The sequence below is a fragment of the Mya arenaria genome, chromosome 12 (assembly GCF_026914265.1).
Source record: "Mya arenaria isolate MELC-2E11 chromosome 12, ASM2691426v1".
Lineage (NCBI taxonomy): Eukaryota > Metazoa > Mollusca > Bivalvia > Myida > Myidae > Mya > Mya arenaria.
Window position 1 is genome coordinate 52,926,199 of NC_069133.1, and position 21,765 is coordinate 52,947,963.

Consider the following 21,765-nt stretch of genomic DNA (forward strand, 5'->3'; position numbering starts at 1 on the left):
GTGGAGTAGTGAGGGTATTAATCACATTTAGTGATATCTCATGTTTTGCCCTATTCAGGAGATGACATGGAAGACCTGGAACGGATGATTATGGGTCATCAGAGCGTGAGGGACTTTTTGAACAGCCCCAACAACGACTTCGAGGCGCGTATTGACGATTGGGAGTATCAGAGGGACCAGTCATTGTACAGCTACATTACAGGCAGACGTAAGTATTATGTAATGGCTGGGAGTATCCGAGGGACCACTCATTGTACAGCTACATTACAGATAGACGTAAGTATTATGTAATGACTGGGAGTATCAGAGGGACCACTCATTGTACAGCTACATTACAGATAGACGTAAGTATTATGTAATGACTGGGAGTATCCGAGGGACCACTCATTGTACAGCTACATTACAGACAGACGTAAGTATTATGTAATGGCTGGGAGTATCCGAGGGACCACTCATTGTACAGCTACATTACAGGCAGACGTAAGTATTATGTAATGACTGGGAGTATCCGAGGGACCACTCATTGTACAGCTACATTACAGGCAGACGTAAGTATTATGTAATGGCTGGGAGTATCCGAGGGACCACTCATTGTACAGCTACATTACAGGCAGACGTAAGTATTATGTAATGGCTGGGAGTATCCGAGGGACCACTCATTGTACAGCTACATTACAGGCAGACGTAAGTATTATGTAATGACTGGGAGTATCAGAGGGACCACTCATTGTACAGCTACATTACAGGCAGACGTAAGTATTATGTAATGACTGGGAGTATCCGAGGGACCACTCATTGTACAGCTACATTACAGGCAGACGTAAGTATTATGTAATGGCTGGGAGTATCCGAGGGACCACTCATTGTACAGCTACATTACAGACAGACGTAAGTATTATGTAATGACTGGGAGTATCCGAGGGACCACTCTTTGTACAGCTACATTACAGGCAGACGTAAGTATTATGTAATGACTGGGAGTATCCGAGGGACCACTCATTGTACAGCTACATTACAGACAGACGTAAGTATTATGTAATGGCTGGGAGTATCCGAGGGACCACTCATTGTACAGCTACATTACAGACAGACGTAAGTATTATGTAATGACTGGGAGTATCAGAGGGACCACTCATTGTACAGCTACATTACAGACAGACGTAAGTATTATGTAATGGCTGGGAGTATCAGAGGGACCACTCATTGTACAGCTACATTACAGGCAGACGTAAGTATTATGTAATGGCTGGGAGTATCCGAGGGACCACTCATTGTACAGCTACATTACAGACAGACGTAAGTATTATGTAATGACTGGGAGTATCCGAGGGACCACTCTTTGTACAGCTACATTACAGGCAGACGTAAGTATTATGTAATGACTGGGAGTATCCGAGGGACCACTCATTGTACAGCTACATTACAGACAGACGTAAGTATTATGTAATGGCTGGGAGTATCCGAGGGACCACTCATTGTACAGCTACATTACAGACAGACGTAAGTATTATGTAATGACTGGGAGTATCAGAGGGACCACTCATTGTACAGCTACATTACAGACAGACGTAAGTATTATGTAATGACTGGGAGTATCAGAGGGACCACTCATTGTACAGCTACATTACAGACAGACGTAAGTATTATGTAATGACTGGGAGTATCAGAGGGACCACTCATTGTACAGCTACATTACAGACAGACGTAAGTATTATGTAATGACTGGGAGTATCAGAGGGACCACTCATTGTACAGCTACATTACAGACAGACGTAAGTATTATGTAATGACTGGGAGAATCAGAGGGACCACTCATTGTACAGCTACATTACAGACAGACGTAAGTATTATGTAATGACTGGGAGTATCAGAGGGACCACTCATTGTACAGCTACATTACAGGCAGACGTAAGTATTATGTAATGGCTGGGAGTATCAGAGGGACCACTCATTGTACAGCTACATTACAGACAGACGTAAGTATTATGTATTGGCTGGGAGTATCAGAGGGACCACTCTTTGTACAGCTACATTACAGGCAGACGTAAGTATTATGTAATGGCTGGGAGTATCCGAGGGACCACTCATTGTACAGCTACATTACAGACAGACGTAAGTATCATGTAATGACTGGGAGTATCAGAGGGACCACTCATTGTACAGCTACATTACAGACAGACGTAAGTATTATGTAATGGCTGGGAGTATCCGAGGGACCACTCATTGTACAGCTACATTACAGGCAGACGTAAGTATTATGTAATGACTGGGAGTATCAGAGGGACCACTCATTGTACAGCTACATTACAGACAGACGTAAGTTTTATGTAATGACTGGGAGTATCCGAGGGATCAGTCATTGTACGGCTACATTACAGGCAGACGTAAGTATTATGTAATGACTGGGAGTATCTGAGAGACCAGTCATTGAACAGCTAGAGTGCAGGCGGACGTTAGTATTTTATAATAACTGGGAGTATCCGAGAGTGATCCCTAAAGTAAATGTGCTTTCCAACACCAACCTTCTTACAGTAGGGTGACCTGGTTTCATTATCCATGTCTATGTTAGAAAGGTAGCGGTAAGTGTTGTGGACATGTCCGTGTTTTGATAGATAGCGGTAAGTGTTGTGGACATGTCCGTGTTTTGATAGGTAGCGGTACGTGTTGTGGACATGTCTGTATTTAAATAGGTAGCGGTACGTGTTGTGGACATTTCTGTGTTTAGATAGGTAGCGGTACGTGTTGTGGACATGTCCGTGTTTTGATAGGTAGCGGTAAGTGTTGCGGACATGTCCGTGTTTAGATAGGTAGCGGTAAGTGTTGTGGACATGTCTGTGTTTAGATAGGTAGCGGTAAGTGTTGTGGACATGTCCGTGTTTTGATAGGTAGCGGTAAGTGTTGTGGACATGTCCGTGTTTAGATAGGTAGCGGTAAGTGTTGTGGACATGTCCGTGTTTAGATAGGTAGCGGTACGTGTTGTGGACATGTCCGTGTTTAGATAGGTAGCGGTAAGTGTTGTGGACATGTCCGTGTTTAGATAGGTAGCGGTAAGTGTTGTGGACATGTCCGTGTTTAGATAGGTAGCGGTAAGTGTTGCGGACATGTCCGTGTTTAGATAGGTAGCGGTAAGTGTTGCGGACATGTCCGTGTTTAGATAGGTAGCGGTAAGTGTTGCGGACATGTCTGTGTTTAGATAGGTAGCGGTAAGTGTTGTGGACATGTCCGTGTTTAGATAGGTAGCGGTAAGTGTTGCGGACATGTCCGTGTTTAGATAGGTAGCGGTACGTGTCGTCGAAAAGTCTTGTTTTGGACCTGTCCCTATATATCAAGGTTGCTGTATGTGCTTGGACCTGTCCCTATATATCAAGATTGAATTCAGTGTTTTGGACCTGTCCCTATATATCAAGGTTGCTGTAAGTGTTAGAACCTTTCCCTATATATCAAGGCTGTTGTAAGTGTTTGGACCTGTCCCTATATATCAAGGTTGAATTCAGTGTTTTGGACCTGTCCCCATATATCAAGGCTGTTGTAAGTGTTTGGACCTGTCCCTATATATCAAGATTGAATTCAGTGTTTTGGACCTGTCCCCATATATCAAGGTTGCTGTAAGTGTTAGAACCTTTCCCTATATATCAAGGCTGTTGTAAGTGTTTGGACCTGTCCCTATATATCAAGGTTGCTGTAAGTGTTTGGACCTGTCCCTATATATCAAGGTTGCTGTAAGTGTGAGAACCTTTCCCCATATATCAAGGTTGCTGTAAGTGTTTTGACCTGTCCCTATATATCAAGGTTACTGTAAGTGTTAGAACCTTTCCCCATATATCAAGGCTGCTGTTAGTTTTAGAACCTTTCCCCATATATCAAGGTTACTGTAAGTGTTAGAACCTTTCCCCATATATCAAGGTTGCTGTAAGTGTTTTGACCTGTCCCTATATATCGAGGTTGCTGTAAGAGTAAGGACCTGCCTATATATATATATATCAAGGTTGCTGTAATTGTTAGGACCTGTCCCCATATATCAACGTTGCTCTAAGTGCTTGGACCTGTCCCTATTTTTCAAGGTTGTTGTCAGTGTTTGGGCCTGTCCCTATATATCAAGGTTGCTATAAGTGTTAGGATGTTAGGACCAGTTCCTATAAGGCAAGGTTGTTGTAAGAGTTAGGACCAGTCCCTATATATCAAGGTTGCTGTAAGTGTTTGGACCTGTCCCTATTTATATCAAGGTTGCTGTAAGTGTTTGGACCTGTCCCTATATATATCAAGATTGCATTCAGTGTTTTGGACCTGTCCCTATATTTCAAGGTTGTTGTAAGAGTTTGGACTTGTCCCTATATATATCAAGGTTGCTGTAAGTGTTTGGACCTGTCCCTATATATCAAGGTTGCTGTAAGTGTTTGGACCTGTCCCTATATATCAAGGTTGCTGTAAGTGTTTGGACCAGTCCCTATATATCAAGGTTGCTGTAAGTGTTTGGACCTGTCCCTAAATATATCAAGATTGCTGTAAGTGTTTGGACCAGTCCCTATATATCAAGGTTGCATTCAGTGTTTTGGACCTGTCGCTATATTTCAAGGTTGCATTCAGTGTTTGGACCTGTCCCTATATATCAAGGTTGCTGCAAGTGTTAGGACCTGTCCCTATATATCAAGGTAGCTGTTAGTGTTTTGGACCTGTCCCTATATATCAAGGTTGCTGTAAGTGTTTGGACCTGTCCCTATATATCAAGGTTGCTGTAAGGGTTTTGGACCTGTCCCTATATATCAAGGTTGCTGTAAGTGTTTGGACATGTCCCTATATATCAAGGTTGCTGTAAGTGCTTGGACCTGTCCCTATATATATCAAGGTTACTGTAAGTGTTTGAACCTGTTCCTATATATCAAGATTGCTGAAAGTGTTTAGACCTGTCCCTATACATCAAGGTTGCTGTAAGTGCTTGGACCTGTCCCTAAATAACAAGGTTGCTGTAAGTGCTTGGACCTGTCCCTATTTATATCAAGGTTGCTGTAAGTGTTTGGACTTGTCCCTATATATCAAAGTTGCTGTAAGTCTTTGGACCTGTCCCTATATATCAAGGTTGCTGTAAGTGTTAGGACCTTTCCCCATATATCAAGGCTGCTGTAAGTGTTTGGACCTGTCCCTATATATCAAGGTTGCTGTAAATGTTTGGACCTGTCCCTTATATCACGGTTGTTGTGAGTGCTTGGACCTTTCCCTATATATCAAGGTTGCTGCAAGATTTTGTACCAGACCCTATATATCAAGGTTGCTGTAAGTGTCTGGACCTGTTCCTATATATCAAGGTGGCATTAAGTGTTTTGGACCTGTCCCTCATATATCAAGGTTGCTGTAAGTGTTTTGGACCTATCCCTATATATCAAGGTTGCATGAAATGTTTTGGACCTGATCCTATATATCAATGTTATTGGAAGTGGTTTTACTTGTCCCAATATATCAAGGTTGTATTAAGTGTTTTGGACCTGATCTTTTATATCAAGGTTATTGTAAGTGGTTAGACTTGTCCCTATATATGTCAAGGTTGCATAAAGTGTTTTGAACCTGTCCCTATATATCAAGGTTGCATTAAGTGTTTTGGACCTGTCCCTATATATCAAAATTATTGTAAGTGTTTGGAACTGTCCCTATATATCAAGGTAATTGTAAGTGTTTGGACCTGTCCCTATTTATCGAGGTCATTGTAAGTGGTTGGACTTGTCCCCATATATCAAGGCTGCATTATGTGTTTTGGACCTGTCCCCAAATATCAAGGTTGCATTCAGTGTTTTGGACTTGTCCCATATATCAAGGTTGCATTCAGTGTTTTGGACTTTTCCCTATATATTAAGGTTGCATTCGGTGTTTTGGACTTGTCCCTATCTATCAAGGTTGAATTCAGTGTTTTGGACTTGTCCCTATCTATTAAGGTTGAATTCAGTGTTTTGGACTTGTCCCTATCTATCAAGGTTGCATTAAGTGTTTTGGACCTGTCCCTATATATCAAAATTATTGTAAGTGTTTGGACCTGTCCCTATACATCAAGGTTATTGTAAGCGTTTGGACCTGTCCCTATTTATCGTGGTCATTGTAAGTGGTTGGACTTGTCCCCATATATAAAGGCTGCATTAAGTGTTTTGGACTTGTCCCAAAAAATCAAGGTTGCATTCAGTGTTTTGGACTTGTCCCATATATCAAGTTTGCATTCAGTGTTTTGGACTTTTCCCTATATAATAAGGTTGCATTCGGTGTTTTGGACTTGTCCCTTTCTATCAAGGTTGAATTCAGTGTTTTGGACTTGTCCCTATCTATTAAGGTTGAATTCAGTGTTTTGGATTTGTCCCTATCTATCAAGGTTGAATTTAGTGTTTTGGACTTGCCCTCATGTATCAAGGTTGAATTCATGTTCTGGACTTGTCGCCATGTATCAAGGTTGAATTCAGTGTTCTGACTTGTCCCCATACATCAAGGTTGCATTAAGTGTTTTGGACTTGTCCCTATATATCCAGATGGCATTAAGTGTTTTGGACCTGTCCCTGTATATCAAGGTAGCATTAAGTGTTTTGGACTTGTCCCAAAAAATCAAAGTTGCATTCAGTGTTTTGGACTTGTCCCATATATCAAGGTTGCATTAAGTGTTTTGGACTTTTCCCTATATATCAATGTTGAATTCAGTGTTTTGGACTTTTCCCTATATATCAAGGTTGCATTAAGTGTTTAGACCTGTCGCTATATATCAAGGTTGCATTCAGTGTTTTGGACTTGCCCCCATATATCAAGGTTGAATTCAGTGTTTTGGAGCTGCCCCCATACATCAAGGTTGCATTAAGTGTTTTGGACTTTTCCCTATATATCAAGGTTGAATTCAGTGTTTTTTTACCTGTCCCTATATATCAAGGTAGCAATAAGTGTTTTGGAGCTGCCCCCATACATCAAGGTTGCATTAAGTGTTTTGGACTTTTCCTTATATATCAGGGTTGAATTCAGTGTTTTTGACCTGTCCCTATATATCAAGGTAGCAATAAGTGTTTTGGAGCTGCCCCCATACATCAAGGTTGCATTAAGTGTTTTGGACATTTCCCTATATATCAAGGTTGAATTCAGTGTTTTTGACCTGTCCCTATATATCAAGGTAGCAATAAGTGTTTTGGAGCTGCCCCCATACATCAAGGTTGCATTAAGTGTTTTGGACTTTTCCCTATATATCAAGGTTGAATTCAGTGTTTTTGACCTGTCCCTATATATCAAGGTAGCAATAAGTGTTTTGGAGCTGCCCCCATACATCAAGGTTGCATTAAGAGTTTTGGACTTTTCCCTATATATCAAGGTTGAATTCAGTGTTTTCGACCTGTCCCTATATATCAAGGTAGCAATAAGGGTTTTGGAGCTGCCCCCATACATCAAGGTTGCATTAAGTGTGTTGGACTTTTCCCTATATATCAAGGTTGAATTCAGTGTTTTTGACCTGTCCCTATATATCAAGGTAGCAATAAGTGTTTTGGACCTGTCCCTATATATCAAGGTTGCATTAAGTGTTTGGACCTGTCGCTATATATCAAGGTGGAATTCAGTGTTTTGGACTTGTCCCCATACATCAAGGTTGCATTCAGTGTTTTGAACTTGCCCCCATATATCAAGGTTGAATTCAGTGTTTTGGAGCTGCCCCCATACATCAAGGTTGCATTAAGTGTTTTGGACTTTTCCCTATATATCAAGGTTGAATTCAGTGTTTGGAGCTGCCCCCATACATCAAGGTTGCATTAAGTGTGTTGGACCTGTCCCTATATATCAAGGCTGCATTAAGTGTTTGGACCTGTCGCTATTTATCAAGATTGAATTCAGTGTTTTGGACTTGTCCCCATTTATCAAGGTTGCATTCAGTGTTTTGGACTTGCCCCCATATATCAAGGTTGAGTTCAGTGTTTTGGAGCTGCCCCCATACATCAAGGTTGCATTAATTGTTTTGGACTTTTCCCTATATATCAAGGTTGAATTCAGTGTTTTTGACCTGTCACTATATATCAAGGTAGCAATAAGGGTTTTGGACCAGTCCCTATATATCAAGGTTGCATTAAGTGTTTTGGACCTGTCGCTATATATCAAGGTAGCAATAAGGGTTTTGGACCTGTCCCTATATATCAAGGTAGCAATAAGGGTTTTGGACCTGTCCCTATATATCAAGGTTGCTGTAAGTGTTTTGGACCTGTCCTTATATATCAAGGTTGCATTAAGTGTTTTGGACCTGTCCCTATATATCAAGGTTGCATTAAGTGTTTTGGACCTGTCCCTATATATCAAGGTTGCATTAAGTGTTTTGGACCTGTCCCTATATATCAAGGTTGCATTAAGTGTTTTGGACCTGTCCCTATATATCAAGGTTGCATTAAGTGTTTTGGACCTGTCCCTATATATCAAGGTTGCATTAAGTGTTTTGGACCTGTCCTTATATATCAAGGTTGCATTAAGTGTTTTGGACTTGCCCCCATATATCAAGGTTGAATTCAGTGTTTTGGAGCTGCCCCCATACATCAAGGTTGCATTAAGTGTTTTGGACTTTTCCCTATATATCAAGGTTGAATTCAGTGTTTTTGACCTGTCACTATATATCAAGGTAGCAATAAGGGTTTTGGACCAGTCCCTATATATCAAGGTTGCAATAAGGGTTTTGGACCTGTCCCTATATATCAAGGTAGCAATAAGGGTTTTGGACCTGTCCCTATATATCAAGGTTGTTGTAAGTATTTTGGACCTGTCCCTATATATCAAGGTTGCATTAAGTGTTTTGGACCTGTCCCTATATATCAAGGTTGCATTAAGTGTTTTGGACCTGTCCCTATATATCAAGGTTGCATTAAGTGTTTTGGACCTGTCCCTATATATCAAGGTTGCATTAAGTGTTTTGGACCTGTCGCTATATATCAAGATAGCAATAAGGGTTTTGGACCTGTCCCTATATATCAAGGTTGCATTAAGTGTTTTGGACCTGTCCCTATATATCAAGGTTCCATTAAGTGTTTTGGACCTGTCGCTATATATCAAGGTAGCAATAAGGGTTTTGGACCTGTCCCTATATATCAAGGTTGCATTAAGTGTTTTGGACCTGTCCCTATATATTAAGGTTGCATTAAGTGTTTTGGACCTGTACCTATATATCAAGGTTGCTGTAAGTGTTTTGGACCTGTCCCCATATATCAAGGTCCCATGGACCTGTCCCTATATGTTTAAGGTTTTGTAAGTGTTCAGATAAAAGTTTAGATAATATGTTTATGTCTAGTCAGTTTGTGAGAGACATAGCCTGAAGTGTAGGCAAGAGAAGAGTATCTTTCATTTATCAAATCATTTTGTTGAAATACGTAACTCTAAGTGTCTAGGTATAAATATGCGCATATATCGGCGAGTATTGTTTCGTTGTTGCTGAAATCTTAAGCTAGGCAATGGTTAGTGGCTCTTTAACATTTCTCGTTTGGCGAATTGTCGCGAATAATATTAACAAAGTTCTTTTTCTTCAAAAAAACGACAACAATAACTGTCACATGCATTTAATAGTATCAATTTGAAAAAAGTAGATTTGGGGGCAACAGTATTATTGAACTGGACAGCTATTCCGCGCTGTTAAATAGACAACCGTCCGTTTTGGTGTTTTTCGGACGTGAACGTCTTAATGCCATCTACAGTGGATGTAATTGATGCATGTCTACTTTGCACAAACTCGCCATTTCCTCTTGCATCTTTTATCATTCAACGTAATGTTCGTGCAGAAATATAAATAAATAAAAGCATTATACGGTTATGAAAAGTATGCATCGATATCATCCTCTTGTCTGTGATCGTGTTCATTTATCTGAATAATTCATCACCAATTATGACTGCCTTCCCACTCTGCCAGTAGAGTACTACTAGGAATTGTAATTTACGAAACACTGGTTATCTGTCTTATGTAATATTTACATTTGTTCAGATACAAATAACTGCTAATGGAATGAAAAATGACTTTGTTTTAAAAAACATATCTGGTAAAGGCCATTCATTTTACATAAACATACTAGCTGCACATTCTAATGAGGAGTTAATGCCATTTGTTCGCGAATGCGGAACACCAGTTAGATTTCTAAAGTCGTAATGAAAATACCCCTAAGACATTGAAATACGACAAGAAAAAATCGATAGAATGCGCGGCGTGTGGCTTCGGGTTTTCTGAACAAAGTTCAGTCAATTTGCTTCTATAGATGATAATTCACGAGTTGCTTCGACGTGATTACGACATTTCTTCAATACTTATTTGACAGTGTAACGAAACGAGCAAGATTAATTATGCGGAACCTTTGTTAAAAATGGGTTTGAGTTACAGCGCGTTTGCACGAGTATTTTTTTACAACCATCGATACAAATGTTTATTTTTCTGTAATTTGAAACATGTGTTCATAAATGGGTGATTTTAAATTAGTAAAATTTAATAAAGTCGAGTGTTGTTATAATTAATTACCATCGGTCACAATATGTTGAAATAGTGAAAGCATCTGTGGCTTTGATATCAATTATCACGGCTCATATTTCTGAGTTTGCTTCAAAGTTATAAGTAAGCTCACATTTGAAAATCTTACAGGGTAAAAACATTGAATTTACTCATTGACAAATACAGGTATATATGCATTGAGAAATACAAAATAAAATACATTGTAATAAAGTCGTATTTTAATACCCTTCCAGCATTGCTGGCAGACGAGGTAGAGGAAGTGCAAGTAGATGAAGACGTGACAGTTAACGGTCGCCCGCTTCCCGTCCTTATACCCCCAGTACCGCCACGGGGCGACCGTATGTCAACCGGAAGTTCTGGTTCGATGGACAGCGGAAGCAGTGGAGGTAGCGTCACTGTGAGTTTGGGACATCCGACCTGGACTATAGAAGAGCGGGAAGGCCCTTACCGATCGTGGCCGGAGTTAGACCCACCAAGCGGTAATTTTCAAAATACAAACTTAACTCAATCGAAACACCTCGGCCTTTTTCCATCGAAGACATCTTCGGGTATATATGGACGGTTTACAATGTCCGAGTTCTTCATAGTACCGATTTCTGACAGTGTAAACCGCCCACATACATCCGATGTTGTTTTTGTAGAAAACGGCCGGGAATCTCCGAATGATGACTTAGATGTTGGCCATACATCGGTGAATGTGGTAATACATTAGTGTCAAATATTAACAATGACTTTGTGCATATTTGTACTAGTATGTCTCTCCACTCATTGAAATGCATTTTGAGTAATGGTCCCTTGATCAAGGAGCAGACCGGGCGATGTAGACATGAAACAACATGTCCTAGTGTTGTTTACTGACCATGCCAAGGCCGTTATACCATTAACATTATGTTGATAGTTATGTTATAATTGCCCGATCGTTCATAACTTTGTTAAAGTCATCATTGTTAACTTTCAAATTTGTATTGCTCTGGACCTTAAATAGACACAGTTGTGATCTGCACTTCTTTCCAACAATGTTCCAGACACATGTTTCAGCTTTACATGTTTTTTCCATATATATATATACGGTCGAACCCCATTGGCTAGAACTCCAAGGTACCGGTAAAAATACCTTGAGCATCGGGGAGTTCGAGCCAAGTGGGAATGCTTACCTTCAGTATAATGAAATCGGTCCTTTTGATCCCGTTTGAGCCAACAAGGAAATCGAGCCAAGCGAGTTCGAGCCAACGAGGTTCGACTATATATATATATATAAACTATATATATATATAAAAGTTAACATCGCTGTTGTTAACAACGTTATAAGCTTAAACAAATTGTAAACAATCGGCCCTATATAAAAAATATGTTAGTTGTCCAATGGCGTTGCATGTCTCTCGTTTAGTTTAGCTTAAGTCCTTTTTAAGCCTTTAAAATGTTTTTGTTAAAATTTAGGATTGTTGATTTAGATTTGCCCAATGAAATTGACTGATAAGCCATCTTAATTCAGAAGCCCTAAACCGTCAAGATTTAATTACAACCGTCAGCATGCCCATCTCTCAAAATAAAGTTTCTTTTTCTTTGTGTTCTTAATGCGAGTTCAAGAAGGAAATAAGGTGATTTTCTGAAACTTTACAATGGTAATGTTTAAATGACAATGTCCTTTGAACCAGTTCATCCGTATCATAAGACAGGCAATTACGTCAGCATATGGGGAAGTTCAATTTAGACCTTTATGAACAAACGAAGTAAATACATAAGTCGAGTATAAACAGCAACCTGAATTTCCTCTGTTTATCAATTATTGATTATGTATATCACAAACAGGAACTAAATAAAAAAAACACCTGTGGCGGAACATTTCCCCACAAAATACCCTCATTTGCGTTTTCTTTATTTTTATTCACAATTATAACTACAACCATTTTTGGTTGAACATGATAGCGCTGTATATTGGATTTATGCAGGTAATATTTAAATCATTAGTTTTAAATTAGTATTTAAATTAGTCATCCACCATATATCATAATCTCAAACCAGAGTTTCCCAATTTAGAGTGACAAAACATGTGTTGTCATCAAAAAGTAGATATATTTGTTTTGATATTTAAATATTTTTAGTTAAATACTTTATAAAATATCTTATTCGTGTGCAGGTATATAAATATAATATATGCTCACAATATTGTTGCTGATAAATTCCATAAATATAGGTACATTGTATAAAACTTCATTTAGATGATTTAGTTAAAAGAACCGATCACAGATCAATGTGATAGTACGTAAGAGTTTAAGTTTACGGTGATCTGAATGGTTGGGAATTGTCCAATGGTTTGTCAGCACGGCAGCGTGACTAAACAGCACGGCAGCGTCATCGCATCTTCGTGATGACAAAGACTTGCGACTAAACAGCACGGCAGCGTCATCGCATCTTCGTGATGACAAAGACTTGCGACTAAACAGCACGGCAGCGTCATCGCACAGACGTGACATAAAACTGATGGCCAGGTTGACGGCATGGCAGCGCCATCCTACGGACGCCCGACATAGAATTGGAACTTGGCAGCATGGCAAGGTCATCGCATCTTCTTGACATATAAATGTGACTTTACAGCATTGCAGTGTAATCGCACGGTCATTTCATAGAATTGAAATTTGACAGCATGGCAACGTCATCGCACGGACGTGACAGAATTGTGAGCTAGGTTGACGGCATGGCAGCCTTATCGCATGGTCGTGACATAGCATTGTGGGCCAGGTTGACATCATGGTAGGGTCATCACACGGAAGTGACATAATTATGGGCTAGGTTGACATCATGGCAGCGTCATCGCACGGATGTGACATAGCATTACAGGCTAGTGTGATTACAGGCTAGGTTGACATCATGGTAGCGTCATCGCACGGATGTGACGTAGCATTACAGGCTAGGTTGACATCATGGTAGCGTCTTCGCACGGATGTGACGTAGCATTACAGACAGGTTGACATCATGGTAGCGTCATCGCATGGAAGTGACATAACATTGCATGCTAGGTTGACATCATGGTAGCGTCATCAGACGGATGTGACATAGCATAACAGGCTAGGTTGACATCATGGTAGCTTCATCGCACGTAAGTGACATAACATTGCAGGCTAGGTTGACATCATGGCAGCGTCATCGCAAGGAAGTGACATAACATTGCAGGCAAGGTTGACATCATGGCAGCGTCATCGCACGGAAGTGACATAACATTGCAGGCTAGGTTGACATCATGGCAGCGTCATCGCACGGAAGTGGCATAACATTGCAGGCTAGGTTGACATCATGGCAGCGTCATCGCACGGAAGTGGCATAACATTGCAGGCAAGGTTGACATCATGGTAGCGTCATCGCACGGAAGTGACATAACATTGCAGGCTAGGTTGACATCATGGTAGCTTCATCGCACGGAAGTGACATAACATTGCAGGCAAGGTTGACATCATGGCAGCGTCATCGCACGGATGTGACATAGTATTGCAGGCTAGGTTGACATCATGGCAGCGTCATCGCACGGAAGTGACATAACATTGCAGGCAAGGTTGACATCATGGTAGCGTCATCGCACGGGTGACATAACATTGCAGGCTAGGTTGACATCATGGCAGCGTCATCGCACGGAAGTGACATAACATTGCAGGCAAGGTTGACATCATGGCAGCGTCATCGCACGGATGTTACATAGTATTGCAGGCTAGGTTGACATCATGGCAGCGTCATCGCACGGAAGTGACATAGCACTACAGGCTAGGTTGGCATCATGGTAGCGTCTTCAGACGGATGCGACATAGCATAACAGGCTAGGTTGGCATCATGGTAGCGTCATCGCACGGATGTGACATAGTTTTGCAGGCTAGGTTGACATCATGGTAGCGTCATCGCACGAAAGTGACATAGCATTGCAGGCTAGGTTGAAATCATGACAGCGTCATCGCACGTAAGTGACATGACATTGCAGGCTAGGTTGACATCATGGCAGCGTCATCGCACGGAAGTGACATAACATTGCAGGATATGTCGACATCAAGGTAGCGTCATCGCACGGAAGTGACATAGCATTACATGCTAGAATGACATCATGGTTACGTCATCGCACGGAAGTTTCATAGCATTTTAGGCTAGAATGACATCATGACAGTGTCATCGCACGGAAGTGACATAGCATTGCAGGCTAGGTTGAAATCATGACAGCGTCATCGCACGTAAGTGACATGACATTGCAGGCTATGTTGACATCATGGCAGCGTCATCGCACGGAAGTGACATAACATTGCAGGATATGTCGACATCAAGGTAGCGTCATCGCACGGAAGTGACATAGCATTACATGCTAGAATGACATCATGGTTACGTCATCGCACGGAAGTGACATATTATTACAGGCTAGAATGACATCATGGTTACGTCATCGCAAGGAGGTTTCATAGCATTACAGGCTAGGTTGACAGCATGGCAGCGTCACCGCACGGACGTGACATAGCATTTTGGGCCAGGTTGACATCAAGGTAGCGTCAACGCACGGAAGTGACATAGCATTACAGGCTAGGTTGACAGCATGGCAGCGTCACCGCACGGACGTGACATAGCAGGTTGACATCAAGGTAGCGTCATCGCAAGGAAGTGACATAGCATTGTGGGCCAGGTTGACATCAAGGTAGCGTCATCGCATGGAAGTGACATAGCATTACATGCTAGGTTGACATCATGGCAGCTTCATCGCACGGAAGTGACATTGCATTACAGGCTAGGTTGACGGTATGGCAGCGTCATCGCACAGACGTGACATAGCATTGTGGGCATGGTGACTAACTCTGTTGCTATTGTTGCTCTTAGCGAGTGATGGTTTACGATACGATGCCATTTCTCACGATGCAAAAGGTCGCGAAACCTGATAATAATACAGACATCATAACGTTATGACTGAAAATACATTTACTTTGTGGTATTCGTTTAAAAAACTGGCATTCTCCTACATTTAATTGAATAAGCAATCAACAAAACAAAAAAAGCACAGCGATTTTAAATCAAAGCTTAGATTTGGGCACGCCAGCGTTGACCAACGGGTTGGCTTGTCCACGCTCTTGAGTTGACATATTTCACGCCAACTCAGCATTTTCTTGTGCATTTTGATGGTTCCCAATATGTCGTTTCATGGCTCAATAACTCGTATGTTTAACGAATAAGTACGAACCGATAATTATAATCTAAATGCAGAAAAAAAATCCGAAATTGAATATTGCGCATTTTCTGTTTTTTTTAATTGTAGTGTATCGATATCTTCAATTAACCCGAATTCTTCTGAATCATATTCAGTTATATTAAATGCATCGCTAATTATTTATGACTGCAGTCACATAACGCCGGTTTATAAGTGGTCTCATGATATGCATTCCCACGAACACACTGATCGTCACTGCAATTAAGTATCACTATCATGCCCACCGTTCGAGGAAGAGGGATATATTGCTTCCGTCCGTCCAAAGCTTTTCTTTTTCAAGTGATAATTCCGACCTATGCGCATCAAACAAGAATGTTGGGCCTTACCAGTAGATGACCCCTATTGATTTGAGGGGTCATCGTGTCAAAGGTCAAGGTCACAGAGACCTTTAACGCGAAAACGTTGCCAAAGCTTGTCCGAGTGATAACTCAACAATGCCTGGACGTATTATCATCAAACTTGACATGGAAGCTGGGCCTGACTAGTATATGACCCGTATTGATTTAAGGCTCATCTGGTCAAAGGTCGAGATCAAAGTGTCCTTGAATGCGAAAAGGTTGTCCGAGTGATAACTCGACAATACCTGCCCCCATGGCCCTCAAACTTGTCTTGGAGGTTGGACCTGACCAGTAGATGACCCTATTGATTTAAGAGGTCATCGGGTCTAAGGTCCAGGTAACTGTGACATTGAATGCAAAAAGCTTGTCCGTGTGATAACTCGACAATGCATGCACACATGACCTTCAAACATGACATTTAGGTTTGGGGTGAATAGTAAATGACCCATATTGATTAGGGTCAAAGGTCAATGTCATAGTGACCTTGAGCGCGAAATGCTTGGCCGAATGATAACTATACAATGGGTATGTTTTTGTACCCCAAACTTTACGTGGAGGGTGGGCGTAACCCGTAAATGACCCATATTGATTTTTGGGTCATTAGGTTCAAAGGTCACTATAACCTTTAACACAAAAAAATGTCTGATTGATAACTGAAGTATGAATCAAAGGCATCCAATGTCAATGACAAATTAGCTGTCATTTCGGTCCATGCATAAAACTGACTTTATTCAAAACATTGGACCTGGTACTGGCGATGCCTGTAAAAGATTTATTTATTTACGTTTGTAAAAGAAGAATATACAATAAAGTGTTTTCAGGTGATTCAATGCATACACAAAACTTAACAACCAAAATAAAAATAAACATCGAATAAGCAAATACATCAACTTTATAAGTAAAGTATATGAAAATATTTCATAATGCTATCTATTTATTAATTAAACATGTCAATAACGTTTTAAGTTTACTAACTGATAAGTGGAAATGAACGTATACACATACAGACATGCAATAGTTGTTTTATGGTGAAAGTCATATAGAAATATGTGTAACTCCCTTTTCAAAACGAAACTTAAGAGAGCGAAACGGAAATCACTAAAAAATGAAAACTACTTTTGTAATATGCTTACATGAATCAGACAAGATATGTTTAAAGACTAGTAAAAGTATCACAATTGATAAGCAATGTTAAAAAGGCTCAGATCATGCATAATTGTTAAAGGAGAGCTGTCAAATCGCAATTTTTAACTTTTAAGCCATGTCATCCACCGAGAAGAAGCAGCCATGCAGTCCGCCGATCAGGGAGACGCCACCGCTACCCCCGCGCCGCTACTACTCTGAGCCAGGGAGCCCTCAACCGGCTTCCGCAACCGATCGGTTGCCACCGCCGTCGCCGCACCTTCAGTTTCAAGCACAGACCTCCCAGACAGACTCCGGATGTCCGGCCACTAACAGCCAACGGACGCTCACTAACGCCTCGTCCGGACCGAAACCTTCGGTCGAAATCATGGGCAATCCGGCACTGTCCCCTCCGCCACGTCCACCGGGCAGTACAAGTGGTATACAATGTTATAATCACACTCATGGTACACTTTGTTACGTGATGATTTGGACTTCCGGGGCCGACTCATGGGTACCTTGAGGAAATGAACAAATCAGTTAATAAATAGATGTAGCATACAAACTATAAACATATCAGTAAGTATATGAGCAAATGGACGCTCTAGCTTATGTCAAATGTTAATTAACAAAATGTCATCATCATGTACATGTTGGCGTACTTTTTAAGATAACATATAACAAAATAAATTTAAATGAACTTATACATTGCAGACCGGGGCTCGGACACCCTCATAAGCTGCAACTGGTATCACGGTCCCATCACGAAAGATGAAGCAAAGAAGAGGCTGGATAATCAGAAGGTAAATCAAGAGTTCGCTGCCCCTGACGCAAAGATACGGCAACGCGTATACGCGAAATTTATTTCGCATCTTTTCCCTTTTCGTATTATCACAAAATTTGGACGATAATCCTCGTCCGCAATCAAGGACGAAATCTGCAAACAAATAACTTCAAACTTTCCTCCCTATGTTAATTTTTGATTGGATGAAATTTCCTTGAGAAGGCGAAATATTTTGCAGTTCATTACATCATAATGAAAGTCATGATTATTGTTAAAACTTGGTGTTTACTGCGAAAATTCTATTCAACCCCAGATAAGTAGATACAAATATTTGACAATGCTGGAACTCCTTATCTTGCACACGGGCAAACATGAAAAAGTACCCGGATTGTGACTGGTGTTGTTTTCACGCCGAAAACAGCGGGGAATGAGTCTTACCTATGTTGTCCCAGGGATGCGGGGGCATTTGGCATGGATTTTACCAGCAGTGTGTCTCTGCCGGGCGGGGATTTTACCCGATATTGGCTGACCGTAAGTCAAAGTCCCCGCTATTCCCCGGATCGGGGGGGGGGGTTGTATGGGGAGGACGTGATTACAATTGACTGGTGCATTATTTAAGAAATGAATTGCGGGGTTGATGTCATTATCGGGGTATGAACGCAATTGGGTTGGTCAATGTGTGTGGAGTCCAAAGACTTCATATCCCCGATAATGACATCAACCCCGCAATTTGTTCCTTATATTTACACCAATAGTTCATTATTTCATTCAAGAATTGTTAAAAAAATACTTCATTTCATTTAAGAAAACCTTTCAGTAATCCGTTCTTACCCATTCTAAAAATAGAACGACCCGACAATAACCGGAAACATTTTTTTTCAAATGACGTCACAATTACGCCAATATATTTAAAATAAAATAAACTCACACTTTTAAAAATGTTGATCTATATTTTACGGGACCTGCAGACACAATACAACCAATAACAAGATCAATAGCTTTCATGTATATTGTTATGCAATGAATTTCTATCCAAACATATCCGAAGATGTTGCGTTCGATTGATGAACGCAATTGCCTATAGGCAGTTCATTTAAGGAATGGAAGTTGAGGTGTAAATATATATATATATTCAAAGTGTACATATACACAACGCAATTGTGTCTGTACGTTTAATTACAATGGATTTGCATGTAAAATAACTTGAATTGGATCGTTCACAGCCGGGCAGCTTTCTTGTCCGCGACGCCGCCCGGTCGAACGAGCAGGACGGTGACTCTTGCCATTGTTACACCCTCGAGTTTGTCGATGACAACTACTCGCCAAAGAAACTCATGATCATGAAAACGAAGGGGGAATATCATTTCAAGGAGTTCAGACATAAGGTATGTACAGATGATGTCATATTTATATCATTTCAAGGAGTTCAGACATAAGGTATGTACAGATGATGTCATATTTATATCATTTCAAGGAGTTCAGACATAAGGTATGTACAGATGATGTCATATTTATATCAGTTTAAGGAGTTCAGACATCTGGCACGCACTGATGATGTCATATTTATATCAGTTCAAGGAGTTCAGACATCAGGCACGCACTGATGATGTCATATTTATATTATTTCAAGGAGTTCAGACATAAGGTATGTACAGATACGAAATAAGGTAGGTACTGTTGATGTCATATTTATATCAGTTCAAGGAATTCAGACATAAGGTATGTACTGATGATGTCATATTTATATCAGTTCAAGGAGTTCAGACATAAGGTATGTACTGCTGATGTCATATTTATATCAGTTTAAGGAGTTCAGACATAAGGTATGTACAGATGAGGCATAAGGTAGGTACTGATGATGTCATATTTATATCATTTCAAGGAGTTCAGACATAAGGTATGTACTGATGATGTCATATTTATATCATTTCAAGGAGTTCAGACATAAGGTATGTACTGATGATGTCATATTTATATCATTTCAAGGAGTTCAGACATAAGGTATGTACAGATGATGTCATATTTATATCAGTTTAAGGAGTTCAGACATAAGGTATGTACTGATGATGTCATATTTATATCAGTTTAAGGAGTTCAGACATAAGGTATGTACTGATGATGTCATATTTATATCAGTTTAAGGAGTTCAGACATAAGGTATGTACAGATGATGTCATATTTATATCAGTTCAAGGAGTTCAGACATAAGGTATGTACTGATGATGTCATATTTATATCAGTTCAAGGGGTTCAGACATAAGGTATGTACAGATGATGTCATATTTATATCAGTTTAAGGAGTTCAGACATATGGTATGTACAGATGATGTCATATTTATATCAGTTCAAGGAGTTCAGACATAACGTATGTACTGATGATGTCATATTTATATCAGTTCAAGGAATTGTACTGATGATGTCATATTTATATCAGTTCAAGGAGTTTAGACATAAGGTATGTACTGATGATGTCATATTTATATCAGTTCAAGGAGTTCAGACATAAGGTATGTACAGATGATGTCATATTTATATCAGTTTAAGGAGTTCAGACATATGGTATGTACAGATGATGTCATATTTATATCAGTTCAAGGAGTTCAGACATAAGGTATGTACTGATGATGTCATATTTATATCATTTTAAGGAGTTCAGACATAAGGTATGTACTGATGATGTCATATTTATATCATTTTAAGGAGTTCAGACATAAGGTATGTACAGATGATGTCATATTTATATCAGTTTAAGGAGTTCAGACATATGGTATGTACAGATGATGTCTTATTCTCAGTTTAAGGAGTTCAGACATATGGTATGTACTGATGATGTCATATTTATATTAGTTCAAGGAATTCAGACATAAGGTATGTACTGATGATGTCATATTTATATCATTTTAAGGAGTTCAGACATAAGGTATGTACTGATGATGTCATATTTATATCAGTTTAAGGAGTTCAGACATAAGGTATGTACAGATGATGTCATATTTATATCAGTTTAAGGAGTTCAGACATAAAGTAGGTACAGATGATGTCATATTTATATCAGTTTAAGGAGTTCGGACATAAGGTATGTACAGATGATGTCATATTTATATCAGTTTAAGGAGTTCATACATAAGGTATGTACTGATGATGTCATATTTATATCAGTTTAAGGAGTTCGGACATAAGGTATGTACTGATGATGTCATATTTATATCAGTTTAAGGAGTTCGGACATAAGGTAGGTACTGATGATGTCATGTTTATATCAGTTTAAGGAGTTCGGACATAAGGTAGGTACTGATGATGTCATATTTATATCAGTTTAAGGTGTTCGGACATAAGGTAGGTACTGATGGTGTCATATTTATATCAGTTTAAGGAGTTCGGACATAAGGTATGTACTGATGGTGTCATATTTATATCAGTTTAAGGAGTTCGGACATAAGGTAGGTACTGATGGTGTCATATTTATATCAGTTTAAGGAGTTCAGACATAAGGTATGTACTGATGATGTCATATTTATATCAGTTCATGGAGTTCAGATTCAGGTTTTTACAGAGTATGTCATATTTATATCAGTTCATGGAGTTCAGACATAAGGTATGTACTGATGATGTCATATTTATATCAGTTCATGGAGTTTAGACATAAGGTATGTACAGATGATGTCATATTTATATCAGTTCAAGGAATTGTACTGATGATGTCATATTTATATCAGTTCAAGGAGTTTAGACATAAGGTATGTACTGATGATGTCATATTTATATCAGTTCAAGGAGTTTAGACATAAGGTATGTACTGATGATATCATATTTATATTATCTAAGGAGTTCA

General features: G+C 39.8%; 1 protein-coding gene across 3 annotated transcripts in view; it reads left to right on the top strand.

Moving 5' to 3' along the window:
- The window catches only part of LOC128212061 (histone-lysine N-methyltransferase SETD1B-like), a 52,047-nt gene that overhangs the window by 27,181 nt on the left and 3,101 nt on the right, over positions 1-21,765 (top strand). For all 3 annotated transcript variants that reach the window (XM_052917304.1, XM_052917303.1, XM_052917305.1), the window contains exons 6-10: positions 59-208; positions 10,699-10,944; positions 17,287-17,589; positions 17,864-17,952; positions 19,157-19,318. In XM_052917304.1, the coding sequence (XP_052773264.1) occupies positions 59-208; positions 10,699-10,944; positions 17,287-17,589; positions 17,864-17,952; positions 19,157-19,318 (950 nt within the window). The remainder of the gene's footprint in view (positions 1-58; positions 209-10,698; positions 10,945-17,286; positions 17,590-17,863; positions 17,953-19,156; positions 19,319-21,765) is intronic.